At 37.7% G+C, this 19094-nt stretch overlaps 1 protein-coding gene across 10 annotated transcripts in view; it reads right to left on the reverse strand.

The window, feature by feature from the left end:
• The window catches only part of LOC141559698 (uncharacterized), a 69206-nt gene extending 55921 nt beyond the window's left edge, over positions 1 to 13285 (reverse strand). For 5 of the 10 annotated variants that reach the window (XR_012487527.1, XM_074297436.1, XM_074297439.1 and 2 more), the window contains exons 1-3: positions 13207 to 13285; positions 13001 to 13127; positions 759 to 849 (exon numbers count right to left, since the gene is read on the reverse strand). Coding sequence is in view for 2 of the 10 variants with exons in the window: in XM_074297436.1 (XP_074153537.1) it covers positions 759 to 849; positions 13001 to 13012 (103 nt within the window). In the remaining 8 variants the exon portion in view is untranslated. Of the gene's footprint in view, positions 1 to 758; positions 850 to 13000; positions 13128 to 13150 lie in introns of all 10 variants that reach the window. The other 5 variants (XM_074297440.1, XM_074297435.1, XM_074297432.1 and 2 more) reach the window with 2 other exon arrangements.
• Between the last annotated feature and the right edge of the window lie 5809 nt (positions 13286 to 19094).

Raw genomic sequence — 19094 nt, forward strand, 5'->3', positions numbered from 1 at the left:
GGACCCGAGTTCAAATTCTTCCTGAGATACTAGTTGTATGACCTTGGAGTCTTGTAGCCCTGACTGCCTCCCCAAAATAACAAAGTCATCCAAAATCTTACCAGTTCTCTGGGAAACAATGAGCTACCTACTACTACAGATGCTGTAAATTGTAGATGGGATTCCTATTTCAGGTGGGTTGGATTAGATGACCTCCCAAGTTCATTCTAAAACTACAGTTCTATGATTCTATGGGGGATAAAGCATCCTAAAATAAAGGATAAGTAGCATCCTGTCATCCACTGAGAGAGAAGGAGGAAGAGAGAGACTGGGTCAAAACCACTTTCCTGGGATATGATACAAATGATTTTTGCTTTGAATGGAAAAGGAGGGAGATTGTGGCAAGACTCTATTGAGCAGGAAAAATCCTTGACTCAGTTGGGGAGTTTTCATGAAAGTGTTTTTGAATCACCTGATAATAAGAGTGTGGAAGATTGTTTGCCATGAATTGTATTGAAGAGAGTATCAAGACAAGAGATTGAACTATAGTGTCAAAGGCTACAAAGAAGTTTGTTTAATCAGCCTAATGGAGTTATACAGAGCTTTGGACAAAGGATAGAAATTAATGAGATTTTGTGAAACCCCTAAAGATCTCCTGCAAGGATCAGTCATACTCCTTTTGGCCTACATAAAAAACAGTCTACAAAATAGGTGAGAAGAGAGTTAAGAAATCAGCAAAAGCAGAAGGGACAAGGCTCTGGAGGGAGTTCTGCACTCACCCTTATGTCTAGCAGACAGCAAGATAGAGAAGGGGATTGCTCTCACCATGGCTTCTCCACCATCAGCAATGACATTGTGCAGTAGGAGCACCTGGAGAGAGGAGACAAGTTAAGCCAGCCTTTAGAGAAAAAACTTTCCTCCCTTCCCCTACCTTTTGTTCTCTAACAAAAATGAGGGGCTCTTTAAGGAGGAAGTTCCTCTTCTACCAAAGTCTTAGTATCCAGCAGATTTTCTTTCATATTGCCATGTAAGAGTCAATTTTCTGTTTTTAAACACTTCATCCGGTTTGCCCATGTAAATGAGTTCCTAAGGAAAAACACCTTGGCAATCTACATTCTTTGTCTCAAAGACTCCCCAACCAAATTTCTAGTCTTTCTTTCATATGTAAATGTAGCCGCTCTAGGTCGGAAATTTCTTTTAATAGACTGGGGGAAAAGGCAGGAGGTGAGAGGGGCAAAAAATCACTTGGGATTTCATGATCATACCTGGCTATAAGTGGGTATTAGAATTAGGGAGCAGGATGATATTGCTAACTGATCAAAGCAAGAAAACCAAAGTATAGAAATCTAATACACTGTAGTCCTAGGCTGTCTGTGGTAGAGTGCTTCTTTCCTTCCTTCCTCCATTCCTTCTTTACTTCCTTCCTGCCTTCTTTCTGGCTATGGAAAGTTATGTTGACACAGTCACCTATCGTTCCCAGCCCTCCACATCAGGGTTGGGGGAGGCTTTGATGAAGGAGACAAGTTTTTAGTTCTTTGTCATATACCCTTCCTCAAAAATTGACACATTCTTGTTTCCTTAGGGAGGAACTGAGATGGACCAATTTAGATTATATTATTGTCCCCACTTTGAAGTCATTGCTGATCTCCAGAGATCAGCTCCTCAGTGCATTACTGCCTTGGTGAAATAATAAAATCTTTTAAATTCTCTTTGTCCCGAGTTTTTCCTTATAAATCCGCGCGTGAAAACCCAAAAGAACAATTTTTTCTTTCTATACATACAGCCTTCCTTTCTATTTTTTTTTCCTTGCTTTAGCCTTAGGGCCTCTTTGCCTTGCAGCCTTCTCTGCAGCCCTCCAAGAAAAATGCAGAGACTCTCTATAATCCTTGTTATCTGGGCAGTTAGCTTCTTAAAGACTGTTTTCCTCAGGTCTTAACAATTTTGCAGTCTGAGAAAACAAGTAGCCAGAATTACTCTATGGCTCAAATTCCTAAACTGGAAAGAATTCTCCCTTTCTACTAGGGATTTCCACTTGAAGTATTTTATGATACCTCTGCTTACAGAATAAGTTTTTGAGTCTAGCAATCTTTGAACATCATGTTTTTATGAAAAAAAATTGATAACTTATTTGAATGAAGTTCAACTCTGAATTGCAAATTTTAGAAAGTCACAGCTATAAAAATTACTTTTTATACTATATTGTGGATATTTTAATTCTTTACAAAAATAATGCTTTCCTTTAGTTCCTCTTCTAAGAATAGAAGTCTTGTTGGAATATTAATAGAATATTGAGAGTCCCCTTAAAAAATATACTTTGCTTTTTCCATAATTCAAAATGACTCCATCATTCAGCAATACAAGGAAAAGGATCCTTTTAAATGCTGACATTTCAATCCTCTCAGGTTACTTCAGGTGGTAATTTAATTTTAAATGTCCAGAAACCTACCTACAAAGCTCTTGAAGGTAGATAATCATAAATATCATTGAGAAACACCAAACCTCCTAAAAACAAGAAGTAAGGCTTTTATTACTAGAAGGGAGGTTTCAGACAAGACAATGTGGGATACAAAGGAAGGAGCTCTGTCTCAAGTCAGAGTTCTGTATTCAAATTCCTCCCAGACTTTATCATCTGTTTCCTTGGTCCAGTATTTAATTTTTCTGAGCTGGTGGTGGTTGTGCGTCATTCTTGAAAAGAACCAAAATGACATCTCTATGTTAGAGTTGAGTTGCAGTGTGTCTGACTGTGAATGATCAGACCAATATGAGCTTGGAATGAATGCGCTGCCACGGGTCAGACATAAATAATCCAAATGAACATTTGGGGCGGCTTCTCTAATTTTGCACATCTCACATTTCTTTTGGGCTAATTCAATTCTGCTTTGTTCATAAAGCCCAGAACCTTCTCTGATGAGGGCACACCATACTGGGTGGTCCTGTACCAGCGTTTCCCATGTCATACAAGCCATTCTAAAGTTCTTAAAACATACCTTGATAGTGTTCTTGTATTGCTTTTTCTGACCAACCTTGTGAGTTCTCCATAAAATAACTTTGTTGGCAAGCGTACATTTGGCACTCAGACAATGTGGCCAGCCCAATGGGTTGTGTACTGCAGTAGAGCTGGAATGCACGGCAATTTAATTCAAGAAGAAGTAAGAGCTCTGGAGTAGTTAGATGCACCCACTTGCCAGGGTGGTTGTTAAGAATCAAGTAAGTTGCCCTGTGTCTTTGCAAATCTTAGAGCATTTCTATAAATATTACATTATTAGATATTACATTATTGATTTATTATATTTTCATTATTTTATTAGGAAGCCACTGAAATCTCTTCAAACTATAGAGCTTGTGAGGCTCTTCGGTCCTGTCACCAGCAAAATATTTCATTGCCTAAAACAAAGATCTGGCCATTCTTAGCACATAGGCCATACAAAAACAAGCTGTGGGCAGAGTTGCCCCGAGGCTCGTAGTTTGCCAGACTCTGCTTTGGGTAATGAGAAATTCTGATGATGACAAAGCCACATGTTTTCTTCAGAAGCCAGTCACCCACAGAGGGGAAATATTCTCTGTACTTTGTGAATTTTTCTGCACCACTAATGAGCTTGGTACACATCTGTTTCCCAACACCTGTTGGACTAGTTTACATGGCAACAACAAAAAACATTCATTGCAATTCCTTTCTCTCTCTATTTAAGCTTATATGACAAGTGACCAAATGCATTTTTTACTTGCCACCGCTGTCTCCATTTGGAGCATAGAAGCATCTTTCATTCTCAGTAAACTCTAGGTATAAAGTATTGAACTTAAGAGTAAAGAAGGAAGCCAATAAAAACAACAGTAGTCCAGAGTCTTCTGGTTATAAAGCACTTTGCAAAATCCTAGGATTCCTGTTGAGAGAAATTGAGCAGTCTGGAAAAGGATTTGAACAGCTTTATTTCTCCTTTGCTTTTACAAACTAGAAGAGAGCCTGGGGATACAAACTTATTCATTAGGAAACAACTCTGGGAAGAATTTTCTGGGAGAGAAAGAGGGGCACCAGTCAGAGATGGTGGCTATTAATTAATGAAGGAAGGAATAGAGCAATTAAAAGTATGTGGTATGAAGTTCTTGGTTCAAGATGGCAATTTCAAGATCAAGACAATATGAATACTGATGGCAATAGAAGCCGGGAAACAGGACAAAAGCAATGGGTGCCAGTGCAAAGGGAAAGAAGACTTCTAAAACATGTGTGCCTTTTAATAACCCTCCAGAGTTAATATCTTGATTAACTTAGTTGCTTGCAGAAGAATTGAACTTTGAAAGACATAACATTCATATGTTTCTAGGAAGTAATACAGAGGAGCTTTCATGATTGAGCCTAGTTTTTGTGACCCTGGAACTTTGGTAATGGTATTTTTGTTATATTATTTCATTTTCACTAAATTCTATGAGGTAATCCAGACAGGTATTATTATTCCTATTTTTCACACAAGAGAAATAAACCTCAAATATGTTATATTACTTGCCTAAGATCACACAACTGACAGAAAACCTAGAATTAGTCTTTTGATTTCAAATCCCAGCTTGCAGTTGGTTTCTATGTATGCTCAACTTTTGATAATATTTCAATATTATTATTATGTGCAATAACACTTTTGCACCAAGGAACACACTCTTCTAATGTGTTACTATTTCTTATGGAACATATTAGTATAAAACAAGTCCATTGTGAATTCTAGCTGTTAGCATTTTGTTTCCAAAACAATAAAAGGATAGTGTAGTGTTCTTACCCAGAAGCTGGTACCAGAATATGAGCCCCAAGGAGAGTGTCATCACAAAATTCCAGTGCAAACAGTTATCAATTTGGGAATGACTCTCAGGTCGTGTATTTTGTTTTTGTTTTAAAAAGACCAATCTTTATTCTAAGCAGCCTGTTTCACCCCTCTTAAAACCTAAAGAATCCTAGGGTTCCTGCTATATTTTACTCTGACTGAGTAAACAATGCATATAGCGAGCAGAACAAAGACAAAGTATTTACTGTCATAAATAAATATACAAGTCCTCCTAAATGGGAGGTAGAAGCCTGAGCCAAAGTACCATTCAGTGTCCAGTTTCAAGCCAGATATGGAAAGACTATTTTCCTTTAGTCATTTCCCTTAAACACTCAAGCTTATCCATTTTCTATTGTACATGAAGCTTGACACAATATACTTAAGTAACCTAAGTGCATAGGGGAAAGAATTAGTAAGAATTAGGCTAAGATTAAGTCTATAAAAATTCTTCTTTTCCAATGCAGGGGTTAGGGCATGATGCTCCACTATCTGCAAAATCTGCATACAAAATTTTGGTCCTGCCTTTGTACCAGAAAGGATTGAATTTATGAAGTGTTCACAGTATCTTATTGTGAAATTTGGATTGATATCATATAATACTAATATATGTACATAGATGCATTTCTGAATTTCTAAACTCTTTGCATACATTGCTGGCCTTGCATGTCATCGGTAGCTTCTTTAAAACTTCCAAAAAATTCTCATTTCTAATGATATTTCCAAACCACATAGAAAGACACAATATGGAAGGAATAACTGTAGTTCATTTCAACTTTGAAGGGTATTGGGGAAGGTAAATGGTGCAATGGATACAGTATTGGCTCTGGAGTCAGGAGCCTCAGACATTTAACACTTACTAGCTGTGTAATCCTGGGCAAGTCATTTAATCCCAATTGTCTCAGGGGGGAAAAAATTGGGGGGTTATTATGAGTCAGATGTTCCAGATCAAGACTATATCTTTCCCTCAGCATTTCAAAGATACTCTTAAGGGGTCAGTGTTAATTTTCCAAAGCTCTCAGCTTGAGCCCCATTCCCATGTGTTTTTCCCAAAATAAATTGTCATTATTAAGTATCCCAATATCATTTAACCAATCACCATCAATTTTACAAAAATATTTATTAAAAAGATATAGTGCAAACAGAAATATAAACTTTTCTTCTCCTCCTGCAACACTTGGGGAGAACATGCTCCTCTAAGCTCCTTTTATTTCTGAGAAAGTAGGTTCAGATTTAAAAAGCAGCTCCTACAAAGCATTTGCTCTCCCAAGCTCACTTCTGAATTCAACATCACTGCTAGACAAGTTGACATTTCAGCCACCACTGCATCCCAGGCCATTGCCAGTCATCTTGACTTTTGTCTAGCCACTGAATTTCAATGACTTGGGCTGATGACTTTGCATAATTCAGCCTCTCTTAAATTCAGTTTATTCAAAAGTCAAGATTTGGCCCTCATGATGTCATCGGTACTCTTGAGGAACAAAAGTTAAAAAACAATAGCCACTAGACATGATTACTTCTATGGGCTGCCCTAGTCAGTGCCTTGCTGATAGCAAGTTCTGTCCTGGACTCCAGCTCTTCATTCTGGCTTTTTGAAGTTCACAGGTACGTGTCTCCAGCTAAAATCAGGAAAGAACAAACTCAAAAGGCAAAGCGTATATTCAGTGGCCACAGTACCAGTCACAGGTAACCAAAGTTTCTCCAAATGTTATCCTTCAGGAAAAAGGAAGTCCTTTATCTATATAATGCCTCCTAAATTCATTCTCACATCTGGCTTACCTACCAATCAAAAGAAAATTTGTTCACACAGCAAGGTGACCAGAACCGGTCTGAATCAAGGAGCAAGGCCCTCCCATTGCCCGTCATTGCACTGCTTTAGAAGCAGGCTCTTGTCTTTTCTATAAGGGCTGACAAGACTAATCTGGATGTGTTCTGGGAGTGAGACTCCAGGGCCCAGTTGGAAAAATATTAGCTTGACCCTGAATGTTTGTTAACATGAATGTGAATGAACTGAAAAAAAAAGAATAGAGAAAAAAATTCCTGGGTGATTGCTCTGTGATCTCTCATTGCCCCTAGGCAAATTGCTGAAATTGAGTTCTTAAAATTGAAGAGTTGAAAACAGGGCTTAGACCCTGGAATTCTATCCTTGGAAGACCCCACTCAGGTACTGACAGTCCAGAAGGAAGCTTAAAATGGCCAGTCTTTTCTTTTATGCATTTTAACTTTGTCTCCAGTCAGGTCCACAAGCATTCTAAATCCCTGAGGTAAAAGAGGATTGGTTAGCTTGCAATGGATTTGGGATTATTTCTTTCTCAATCTTTAGGTAAATTTAATTGCAGAAAACAAAAAAGGTGTGATCTCTTCCAAAAATAACTGATTCCCCAAATATGGGTAAAAAGAGTATTGCTCCTGGAACTATGCCCAAAAAGTTATCAAACTGTGCATATCCTTTGATCCAGCATTGCTGCTATTGGGCTTATATCCCAAAGAAATACTAAAGAGCGGAAAGGGACCGTATGTGCCAATGTGTTTGTGGCAGCTCTTTTTGTTGTAGCTAGAAACTGGAAGATGAATGGATGTCCATCAATTGGAGAATGGTTGGGTAAATTGTGGTGTATGAAGGTTATGGAATATTATTGCTCTGTAAGAAATGACCAGCAGGAGGAATACAGAGAGGCTTGGAGAGGCTTGCATGAACTGATGCTGAGTGAAATGAGCAGAACCAGAAGATCACTGTACACTTCAACAATAATACTGTATGAGGAGGTATTCTGATGGAAGTGGAAATCTTCAACGTAAAGAAGATCCAACTCACTTCCAGTTGATCAATGGGACAGAAATAACTACACCCAGAGAAGGAACACTGGGAAGTGAATGTAAATTGTTAGCACTACTGTCTATCTACCCAGTTTACTTATACCTTCGGAATCCAATTCTTACCGTACAACAAGAAAATTGAATTTACACACATATATTGTATCTAGGTTATACTGTAACACATGTAAAATGTATGTGATTGCCTGTCATCTAGGGGAGGGAGTAGAGGGAGGGAGGGGAAATTTTGGAAAAATGAATACAAGGGATGTTATAAAAAAAATTACTCATCCATATATACTGTCATAAAAAATTTATAATTATATTTTTTAAATTTAAATTAAAAAAAGAGATAATTGCTTTGGCCAATCCTGTAAATCATAATTTGGAAGAGGTGGGTGGCAGGAAGCAGGAAGACAAATTCAGATCCCTGCCTGGAAAAACTTATAGGAACTGATGCTGAATGAAGTGAGCAGAACCAAGAGACAAGAGAGCATTGTATACAAGTAACAAGATTATTTGATGATCAACTATAATAGACTTAGTTTTTCTCAGCAATACAGTGATCCAAAACAATTCCAATAAACTTGGGATAGAAAATGCCATCCATACCCAGAGAGAAAACCCTGGAAACTGAATGAGGATAGAAGGATATTATTTACCTTTTGTTGTTGTTATTTGATTCTTTTCTCTTGTGGATTTTTTCCCTCTTAGTCTTATTTTTCTTTTCCAACATGACTAAAATGGAAATATGTTTAAAATGATTGTACAACTCTTTATGTTATTTTTGCTTGCATTTTTTTTCTTCCCAGGTTATTTTTACACCTTCTTTCTAAATCCGATTTTTCTTGTGTAGCAAGACAAGTGTATAAATATGTGTGTGTGTGTGTGTGTATATATATATATATATATATATATTTAACATATACTTTAACATATTTAACATGTGTGGACTACCTGCCATCTAGGGGAGGAGGTGGAGGAAAGGAGGGGAAAAGTTGGAACACAAGTTTTTATAAGGATCAATGTTGAAAAATTACCCATGCATATGTTTTGTCAATAAAGAGCTATAATTTAAAAAAAGATATCCAAGAAGAAATAAATAAATAAAATAAAATGATTGTACATAGGGCTGTTAGATGGTACAGTGGTTAGAGCACCAGCCCTGAAGTCAGGAGGACCTGAATTCAAATCCAGCCTCAGACACTTACTTACCATGTGATCCTAGGCACTTAACCCCAATTGCCTGACCAAAAAAACCCAAAATTATAAATTATTAAATGATTGTACACAAATAACATATCAGAAGAGAGGAAAAACAAAAAATTTGGAATTCAATATTTTACAAAAATGAATGTTGAAAAGTATCTTTATATATAATTGGAAAAATAGAATACTATGGAAATTTCAAATAAATAAATTAGATCAATGGGCATTAAATGTAGACCATCATCTCACACCATATATCAAGATAAGGTCAAAAAGGGTACATGATTTAGATACCATAAACAAATTAGGAGAACAAGAAATAAAACACCTGTCATATCTATGGGAAGGAGAAAAATTCATTACCCAAAAAAAGCAAAACCAATGGAAACAAGATTAGAAGGAAGCTTTCCTAGCTTTCTGAGAAACAATCTTTACAGCAAGTGTCTTTGATAAAGGCCTCATTTCTCAATGAGTCAAATTTATAAGACAAACCATTTCCCAACTAATAAATGAGCTGGCAGTTTTCAGAAGAAATAAAGACTATCTATAGGCATATGAAGAAGTGCTCTAAATCACTTTTGATTAGAAAAATGAAAATTAAAACAACTATGAGATATCACCTCAGACCTATAAGATTAGCCAAGATGACAAAAACAAGGCAAGAGATAAATGTTGGAGGAGATGTAGGAAAACTGGGACACTAATGCATTGTTCTAAAGAGCAATTGGGAACTTTACTCAAAGGATAAACAAAAAGTGACTCTTTGACCCAGCAATATCACTACTAAGCATATATCCCAAAGAGATCATAAAAAGGGAAAAGGAGTTACAAGTGACAAAATATTTGTAGCGGCTCTTTTCATATTGGCAAAACATTGGAAAATGAAGGGATGTCCATTAATTGTGGATTGGCTGAATAAGCTATGGTATATGAATGTAATGAAATACTATTGTACAGTAAGAAATGATGACCAAAAAACTGTAAAAAAAGAAATGATGAAAAGGCAGATTTCAGAAAAACCTGGAAAGATTTGTATGCACTGAAGCAAAGTAAAATGAGCAGAGCCAGGAAAAAAAATATTGTACAAAGTGTCAGCAACATTATGATGACCAACTATGATTGACTTAGCTCTTCTCAGCAACACAATGACCAAAGACAAGTACAAAGGAAAATGCTATCCATAATCAGATAAAGAACTAATGGATTCTGAATGCAGATTGAGACACAATTTTTTCCCACTTACTTTATTTTTTCTTGTGATTTTTTTTCCCTTTTGATCAGTTTCTTCCAAAACTGTGACTAATATGGAAACATGTTTTGCATGATAGCACATGTATAAACTATAGCAAACTGCCTACCATTTTCAGATGAGGGAAGGAGGAGGAAGGCAGAAAAAATTAGAAATCTTGTTAAAAAAAGGAATGCTAAAAATTTTCTTGACATCTAAGTGGGGAAAAAATAAAATACGATTTAAAAATAAAAGTAAATTAGATCCATGCTCCCCCTTTTCTGAAACAGTACTATTTATAATCATACTAAATTAAGGGGACACATAGTTTTAATTTGCTTCCTAACTCTTGCATACACCATATTCAGATATCATACACAATATATGACACTTTTGAGGGTTCATAAGATCATAGATTTAAGGATGTAAGCTCATGAATCCTTAGGAGCATGGAATCTTAGATTTAGAACTCCCAAGGAACCTAAAAAAAAAAAAAAAAAAAAAAAAAAAAAAAAAAAAAAAAAAAAAAAAGACCATTTTTGGAGTCAAGAAGACTCATCTATCTGCTTGAATTCAAATTGGCACACTAGCTGTGTGATTCTGGGCAAGTCATTTAACCCTGTTTGCCTCAGTTTTCTCATCTGTAAAATGAGTTGAAGGAAATAGTGAATCATTCCAGTATCTTTGCAAGAAAACCCCAAATGGGGTCAGAGAGATACACGTGACTGAAATGATTTAAAAACAACTTCATTTCAAGGCTGAGAAAAAATGAGGTTAGAGAAATTGAATGACTTGTATGAGGTTACACAGCAATTGAGAGGCAAGTTGGGTTTGGGAAGAGGCAATCCAAGTTAAGCCCAGGGTCAAATTTGAATTCAGTTCCTTCTTACTTGGAGAGCTCTATCCAAGGAGAGCTCCAAGGCAAGGTCTGAACTCCAAATCTAATTCCAAAACTAACACCCTTTCCATTGTGCCAGGTTTGAAAAATAGAGTCAAAGGTTTTTGGAACACTCACTCAAACAAATGGAATAGCAGTGTTTAGCAGAGGGTGGTCCAGTTCCTGGACAGGAACATTTGCAGTGTGCATTTAATTTGTTTCTCAGAGGAAGTATTTTGTTAAATGGAAAGATACTTGAGCCCTCATCCCTGTCTGCCTTGAGCTCTGGATGACCAAACAAGCCATCTCACTTAATTCTGAGCTCAGCTTCTTCCTTTGTAAAATGAGAGAAAAGAAGTAACTAATTTCTCCCAGACTTAACAGTTTAGGATTCTTGGTGGCTCAGTTAGAAATTTCAGTCCAAATTTCTAAAGTGGCTAATTAAGATTAGCCGAAAGGATAAAAGTTAATGTTCTTTTCCAGGATCAAGTGTTGCTAATCTGTATGGATTATACATTTCTATATATTTTTCTTTTATGCATACATTATTACACTAATTTTTCTTTAATGCAATTTAAATTCAGCATAACATCAAATCCATTGAAAAAAGTCAGCTGGGATGTTCACGGTACAGAGTTACTTTATTCTTCAAGGGACCATTATAGAAATAAGAAATGAAATAAATAAATGCTAATTTCAATTGGAAAAAAACTATTTTCTTGTTACAGTCTCCAGCATTCTGACAATGTCAAAGAGTATAGCCTCAGAAGAATTTGATCAAAAGCTACTGGTTAGATTATAAAAGGCAGACAGACTGGATTCTAGTTAGGAACATTTTTTCATTCTAACTAGGTTTCATGACTTTAACATTATTTTGTGACAATTCCGTAGGTGGAAACCCGAGGGGGAGAAATGTTGTGGTTCTTTCACAATTCATTAGTTGGTAGACATTTCTGTTATGTTACCAGATTGAATGAGTCATATGCTAAATGAATATGCCAGCCTAAAGGCATTCCTGCCCCCAGAAGTATAGCCCATAGTGAAAACTGATTCCATTATATACAGAAACATAGCAGACACTAAGTACCCCCCTTTATTTACTTAATGGGCATATAGAAAATGTGATTTTTAACCTGTCATATCATCAGTAAATTGTGTCACACTTTAATCGGGTTTTTTGATGGATTCTCTTATGACACCTTAAGGTGACTGCTTTACTCTCTCTCTCTTTTTTTTTTTTTTTTAACCTATTTACAGGTTTCTATGCGAAGAAGGGGACAGTAAATATGATTTCCTGAAAGCAAACCAAGTATTTTAGAACAGATAAACTAAATAGTGAAGTGGATAGAATACTGGGCTGCAAGAAAACCCCAAATGGGGTCACAAAGAGTCAGACAGGACTGAAAAACAACACTCAGTTCTAAGTAAACTTTTTTGTCAACCAGATTTATCAGACATTACTCCTCTCCATAAACTCTCCAATCCAGCTAATCTGACCTGCTAGTTTCTTACACATACAATGTCACCTCCCATTCCTCTTCCTTCTTTGTATTTAATTCTGGATGCTTGATGCAGCCTCCTGAGCTTTTCACTACAGAATTCCCAGCTTCTTCTAAATCTCACCACCACCACCCCAGCCTTTTCTGGTTCCCATTATTGGTAGTGCTTATCCATCTCACTCCAAAAAGGTCTAACACTTACTTTGTATTTGCTTAAGTATACAAGCAGTTTTCTTCAATAGAGGGTAAGATCCGGAAGGTGAGGATTTGGTCATTTGGGGGTTTATATCCCTAGAACCTACCACAGTGTCTGGTACACATTAAATGCTTGTTAATTGTATTATCCATTCCTAAACTTGAAAATATGACCAGTTGTGAGCTTTAGAAAATCCAATACTGCTTTGATCAGTAGCATTTCAAGTTAACTTTAATAAATCTTCTTTTATACTTTAAAGAGTTTGCAGATAACTAAAAATGGTGAATAAAAAGAGAATATAAGCTTTAGAGCTTATGGGGATTTTAGAGGTCTTAGAATCCAATCCCCTCATCTTAAAGATTAGGAAATTGAGGCTGCATTAATTAAACGACTTACCCAAGACGACATATGTAGCCCCCAAATTCTTTCACCTTGGAAGGTTACCCTTGAAGGCTCTGCCTATGATTGGTCAGTTCCTCTCAGAACTGGAAAGGAAAGTTGCTCAGGTGACCCATGTTTGTTCCTGTAAGAAACAAAATATCTTACCAAGAATTCCACTGACCCACTGACGAATGCAGGAAAGATTTATTTTACATCCTTACAAGAATAGGTCTCAGGTGAATAGAAAGACCTTTGAAATTCCAAAGGCAGCATTTTCTTTCCTATTCCAAAGAGCAAGTCCCTCCCCTGATTCCCCATTAATTGGATGTTACTGAAGTTTCAGGACTTGAATCTCCACCCCCTCATTATATAGCCAGTCTCTGCCCCAAAGGGCTTCCATTGTAGATGGGAGAACGGAGGAGGATAAGGACTGAGAACTAAAGATCCTTTTCCAATCGCCCGCAATCACCCCTCATTACAAAAGTCAGTCCCTGTCCCCAAAGAGCTAACATTCTTTTGGGGGAAGATAAACTTCCACGCTTGATTGTTCTTTGATGTCCTGGCGGGTTTCAGCTTTCTAATTTAAGTTTGATTTCTCCAATTTGATTTTCATAACTGTGGAAACTCAAAAAAATTTTTTTCCTCCTTAAGGGACTCTGCTCCTAATTCTAAGTGTCTTTTTTTCCAATATGACCTCACATAAATACCTTTTTTTCTCTCTCCTTCCTTTTCCCACCTTTCAACTTCCACATTAGAATGTAAGCTCCTGGAGGGCAAGTACCGTCTTTTCTCTTAGGTTTGTATTCTCTGCACTTCGTAGGGAGCCTGGGACATAATAAATTCTTGTGAATTTGACAGGGATCTAAGCCAGGTCCTCTAATTCCATATCTGGGCACCTACATCCACCCCTTGTCCTGTGGTTGAGTTTTGTGTAGCATGATCCACAGGTCCTCTTGCTGCTACCCTTATCTGGGCTATTCTCTGCCTTGTTATCCAGGAAGAGAACTTCATTCTCAATAGGAATTTCAGGAAGTGGAATTCTAGAATCAAAAGAGACTATAGATATTATCTATAGAAGAGGAAACTGAAAGAAACCAGAGAAATTAAATGATTTCCACAAAATCACAACCTATATGGCAAAAGCAAGACTGGAAGTCAAATCTTCAGCTGAAAACTGGATCTCCCTTAAAGATAATACTTCACTTGCAACCTTTTTCAATGCTGACCACTCGTCATTCCACAATGCACACATACCAACTCATAGAACTAGGAAGAAGAATGGATATACTCATTGTTCCAGTATCACTTATGTCAGATTTGGAAAGCACTTAGCACATAAGTGGTATATAGTAAGTGCTATCTAAATGTTTACTCCCTTTCTCTTTCCCCTGCCTACCTCTAGCAGTTATTTAGTCTATCCCATTCTTTGTGATCCTGTGAACTGTATCACACTAATACTATCCATGGGGTTTTCTTGGCAAAAATACTGCCCTTTCTTTCTCCAATGGATTAAGGCAAAAACAAATTAAGTTACTTGCACAGGATTACACAACTAGTATGTATCTGAAGCAGGATTTGAACTCAATTTTTCCTGATTCCAGGCCCAGAACTCCATCCATTGTCTCCTCCCATTTCTAGACTGTTTCCCTAATACCATTGTTGAGGCGTGAGGATACCTTAACAGTGATGGAGGCCTGGGGGGTCCGCAGGCCAGTGTTGCAGGATTTGCAAAAGAATTTGCACTCCCAGTCTGCAAGCGACTTTGGCAAAATGGGTTTATTCTCACTGAGAAAATATTTCTGTCATTGGGCCGCTTTCTGATTAGGAAGATAGCTAAATTTGGGGCACAGAGTTTTGATTTTATTTAGCCTTCTATGACTCAGGGTTAGGGAGCAATCTCCAGATGAATTAGGGACTAACTTTCAGGTCAATAACAGGTGGTGATTGTTTCCCAGAACAAAGTAATTCCCAAATCAATTGGAGGTGGGAGTTTCCTGTTGGAACCAGGTAGGAAGGTGGGAATGCTCCCAGAGGCCTGGAGAGGTTGAGATTCAGGATTTTTCCAACCCAGGTCCATCCCCCAAAAGATCTGGGAGACACAATTCTATTACATCATCATCATATGTCAAAGATTTTTCCTCTTCCAGGGATCAGGATGAAAACTGCTTGGTCCTTCATCATTATTCTCTTGTATTGACCTTCATCTCTGTCATTGTTTCAACTTTTTAAGTCTTTAGTACCTAGCTTATAGCCCTCCTCTCAATTTTCTCTGCCCTCAACTTTAGATGAGGAAGGAATGTTAGATATATAGATTTCAGATTCATTTACACAGAGATAATAGTTGAATCCATAGGAGTAGATAAGATCACCAAGAGAAATATAGCATAGGGATTCTTAATCTTTTTTGTGTGACAGACCCTTGTAGTAATCTGGTGAAATCTATGGAGCCTTTCTCAGAATGTTTTTAAAATTATAAAACAAAATATGTAGGATTATAAAGGAAACCACTCAAATTGAATTAAAGATGCTAATTTTCCCCCACGCAGGGTTACAGACCACCCAATCTAATCTAATGACCCATGGAACTCAACTTAAGCATCCCTAACCTAATTTTAAAGTTCTGGTATTTAACTTAACTCTTGTCATGTTGGTAAGAATGTACTAAATAAGAGCACAAAACTTATTTGTATAACTATAATTACTCGATACCATCCCCTGAATGAGGGAGGCAGGTTCATATAAATGTAAAAACTGAGGCTCAGTTTGACAACAGCTTCTCCCTTTAGTCATTTTGGAGAGTCCTAGGAGCCCAAAAAAGGTTTTGCATAGGGTCTAGGAAAGAACTAGGACAATGTTAATAGCCTAACAAGTAATGTAATGCCAGAGAAACCGAGGCAAGATAGACATTAGAGAGCATTTAATATTTTATTTGAAAGGGAGAGATTTACTGGTACGAAATGGATCCATGGTTTGGTCCCAGGCCTGCATGGGACTATGGTCTCCAAGAATCCAGCATCTAGCAGAGAATGTGAGTTCTCAATGACATTTATACACATTAAATAAACAAAGGGGGCAGGAGTGAAGAAAGGGAGAGGAGTCCAAATCTCCAGGAAGGAACCATTAATCCGGTTCTGACAGGTTGGAGGGGGGGGATAGGACCATAAATTCTTACTAACAGGAGGTAAGAAAGTGTCTAGCTAAAGACAGAAAGTCTGGACTCCCCCTTTTTGAGTTTACACTTTGACAATTTATAACCTCTGAGTCACTGGTTCTCAAACTACAGCCCTTGGCCAGATGTGGCCCACTGAGGACATTTATGCTGCCCCCTGGGTTATGGCAAATGGGCTGAGGAGTGGAGACAGAGTGTGAGCTTTTGTTTTTACTATAGTCCGGCCCTCCAGCGATCTGAGGGACAGTGAACTGGCCCCCTGTTTAGAAAGTTTGAGGACCACTACTGAGTTATACCTGTCTTAATGAACTGAAGGGAGGGGGTTGCAACTAAGGGGATTGAGGCAGAACAATTAAGAAAACTGAGGCAGAATCAATTAGGGAAACTGAGGCAGAACAATTCAGGGAAACTGAGGAAGGACTATTAGGGAAACTGAGTCAGAATGATGCTATTTGAGTGGTCTAGATCCCTGGTGGTCTAGAGGTTAGTGGCTATAAGAGAGTTATCAAGAATCCCCTGTAAATTGGCCACAGACTCTAGGAGTGAAAGAATTCACTCATTCCCAAATATTAGTTGCAAAATGAAAGTTTATTGTTATATAGAAATCAGTTTACCCAGAGACTGATGTCTATAGTGGCAGATCTATAGGAAATGGAGTTTTGCACGGAGAATGCAGTTCTCAGTAGACAGAAAGTCCTGGCAGCTGAGTGAGCTGCCGAGGTCCATCTGCAAAGACTTTAGTTGATGGAAGCTATTACATTGGTTGTCTTGGTGGGGGGTTGGGAAGCCCGAGCAGGGCAGCCCAAGAAAGTCAGAATGGGGGCTGGGACAATCAGAGCAGATAAGAACCAGTGGGGCCTGGGAGAGCCTAAGTTGGCTCAGATCCAGTGGAGGCTGGGACAACCCCAGATCTCCTATTGGAATTCAAAGGGATGCTTTTGACCAGGATTTATGAATCAAAGGCTCTGGCATCCTAGACTGACTGATATACCTCAGGAATCACAGATCAATCTGAAAGGAATCACAAATCAATAGGAAATACAGTTTCTTAAAGGGACTCCAACCTGCTTCAAGAACAATTAGAGAAACTTAATCAGGACAATTAGGGAAACTGAGTCAGGACAATAAAAAAGAACTGTGGCACAACAATAAGTATCTTGTAAATCTGAGCATCTACTTCACTGAATCTGGAGTTCAAATCCAGTCTCAGACACTTGCTATCTGCCTCAGTTTTCCCATCTGTAAAATGAAAATAACAATCCCATGATTGTTGTGAGGATCAAATGAAGTACTATTTGAAAAGTGCTTAGCATTGTACCAAGCCCTTAGTAGGTACTTAATAAACTGAAACTCTTTCCTTTGCCATACTCTTATAATGCTCTTTCCTATCTCTGCCTTTGCTCATTTTGCATAGTCCTCTCTGCCAGGCCAATTCCTAGAATAGACAAGCTTTCCAAGACCCACTGATGAGGTGCAAATGATGAGGCTAGTGGTCAAGAACTGGGGTGTGGAATCCCCTCTGGTCGTCACAGGTCCTGTGCAAAAGAATTCACAAACCTGAAAATCTATGGCAAAAGGGAATTTGATTGTTGGCACCGAGAAGCCAGCTTTCCTAGGAAGACAGACTTGTTAGTGGGTAAAAGGTCCTGTTAGGGAAATAACAATGGTTAACACTGAGAAGAGAATATCTTCACAGTAAGCAAGAGTCCTGACAGGCAGCTTTGCCAAGAAGAGAGTTTCCTTGGCAAAGAATAATGCTGTTTCGATCTTCTGCAAAGATTTGAGGTTTAGAGTTGTCTTTTATTAGTCTTCTGAGGCTCCCTCTTGTATTCAAAATTGAATGAGATTTCTTAATGCTGTCAATGCCCGGGGCTTAGATTTCTAGTTAAAAAGAGGATACTTATCTTGGAGTTTCCAGTCATTCAATAGGATTATCAGAGATCTTGGTCAAATCATCCTCCACTGAAATGGAGATCTTTTGGGGGTGGTGGCCCAAATTATCAAATAGGTTTCCTTCCTTCCTTCCTTCCTACCAACTTTATTAACTAATATAAGACACCCTTTTCCCCTAAAATGTAATGTAGCATTTTAAAAAAAAATTTACAATGGTTTAAATCCTGGTTCTTTCACTTACTCCTATGTGACTTTGGGTCTTCAACTGTAAAATAACTTGACTAGATAATCTCTTAAGATCAACCTCAACTCTAAACCTATCATTCTCTTTGTGATTCAGTTGCAAAATTAAATACCAGCTTAGAAAACTACGGTATATAATCATAATAAGCAAGGAAATCTGTTCCCAAAAGAATATCAAAAAATGGTGGTGTCTCCAACAAAAAACTCTACCCTGCTAAAGCTTTGGGCTACAGAAGAATGAAACTATGAAGGCAAAACAATAGAAAATGCTTTCCTAGTATGGAATATTATTGTTCTGTAAGAAATGACCAACAGGAGGAATATAGAGAGGCTTGGAGAGACTTACATCAACTGATGCTGAGTGAAACGAGCAGAACCAGAAGATCACTATACACTTCAATAATGATACTGTATGAGGATGTATTCTGATGGAAGTGGATGTCCTCAACATAGAGAAGAGCTAATCCAATTCCAATTGATCAATGATGGACAGAATCAGCTACACCCAGAAAAGGAACACTGGGAAATGAGTGTAAACTGTTAGCATTATTTGTTTTTCTCCCCAGATTATTTTTACCTTCCGAATCCAATTCTTCCTTTGCACCACCACCAACAACAAAATTTGGTTCTGCACATATATATTGTACCTGGGATATACTATAAGATATTTAATATGTATGGGAATGCCTGCCATCTAGGGGAGGGGGTGGAGGGAAGGAGGGGAAAAATTCGGAACAGAAGGGAGTACAAGGGATAATGATGTAAAAAAAAAAAAAAAAAAATATATATATATATATATATATA

Source organism: Sminthopsis crassicaudata, chromosome 3 (assembly GCF_048593235.1).
Source record: "Sminthopsis crassicaudata isolate SCR6 chromosome 3, ASM4859323v1, whole genome shotgun sequence".
In the NCBI taxonomy this organism is placed as follows: Eukaryota; Metazoa; Chordata; class Mammalia; order Dasyuromorphia; family Dasyuridae; genus Sminthopsis; species Sminthopsis crassicaudata.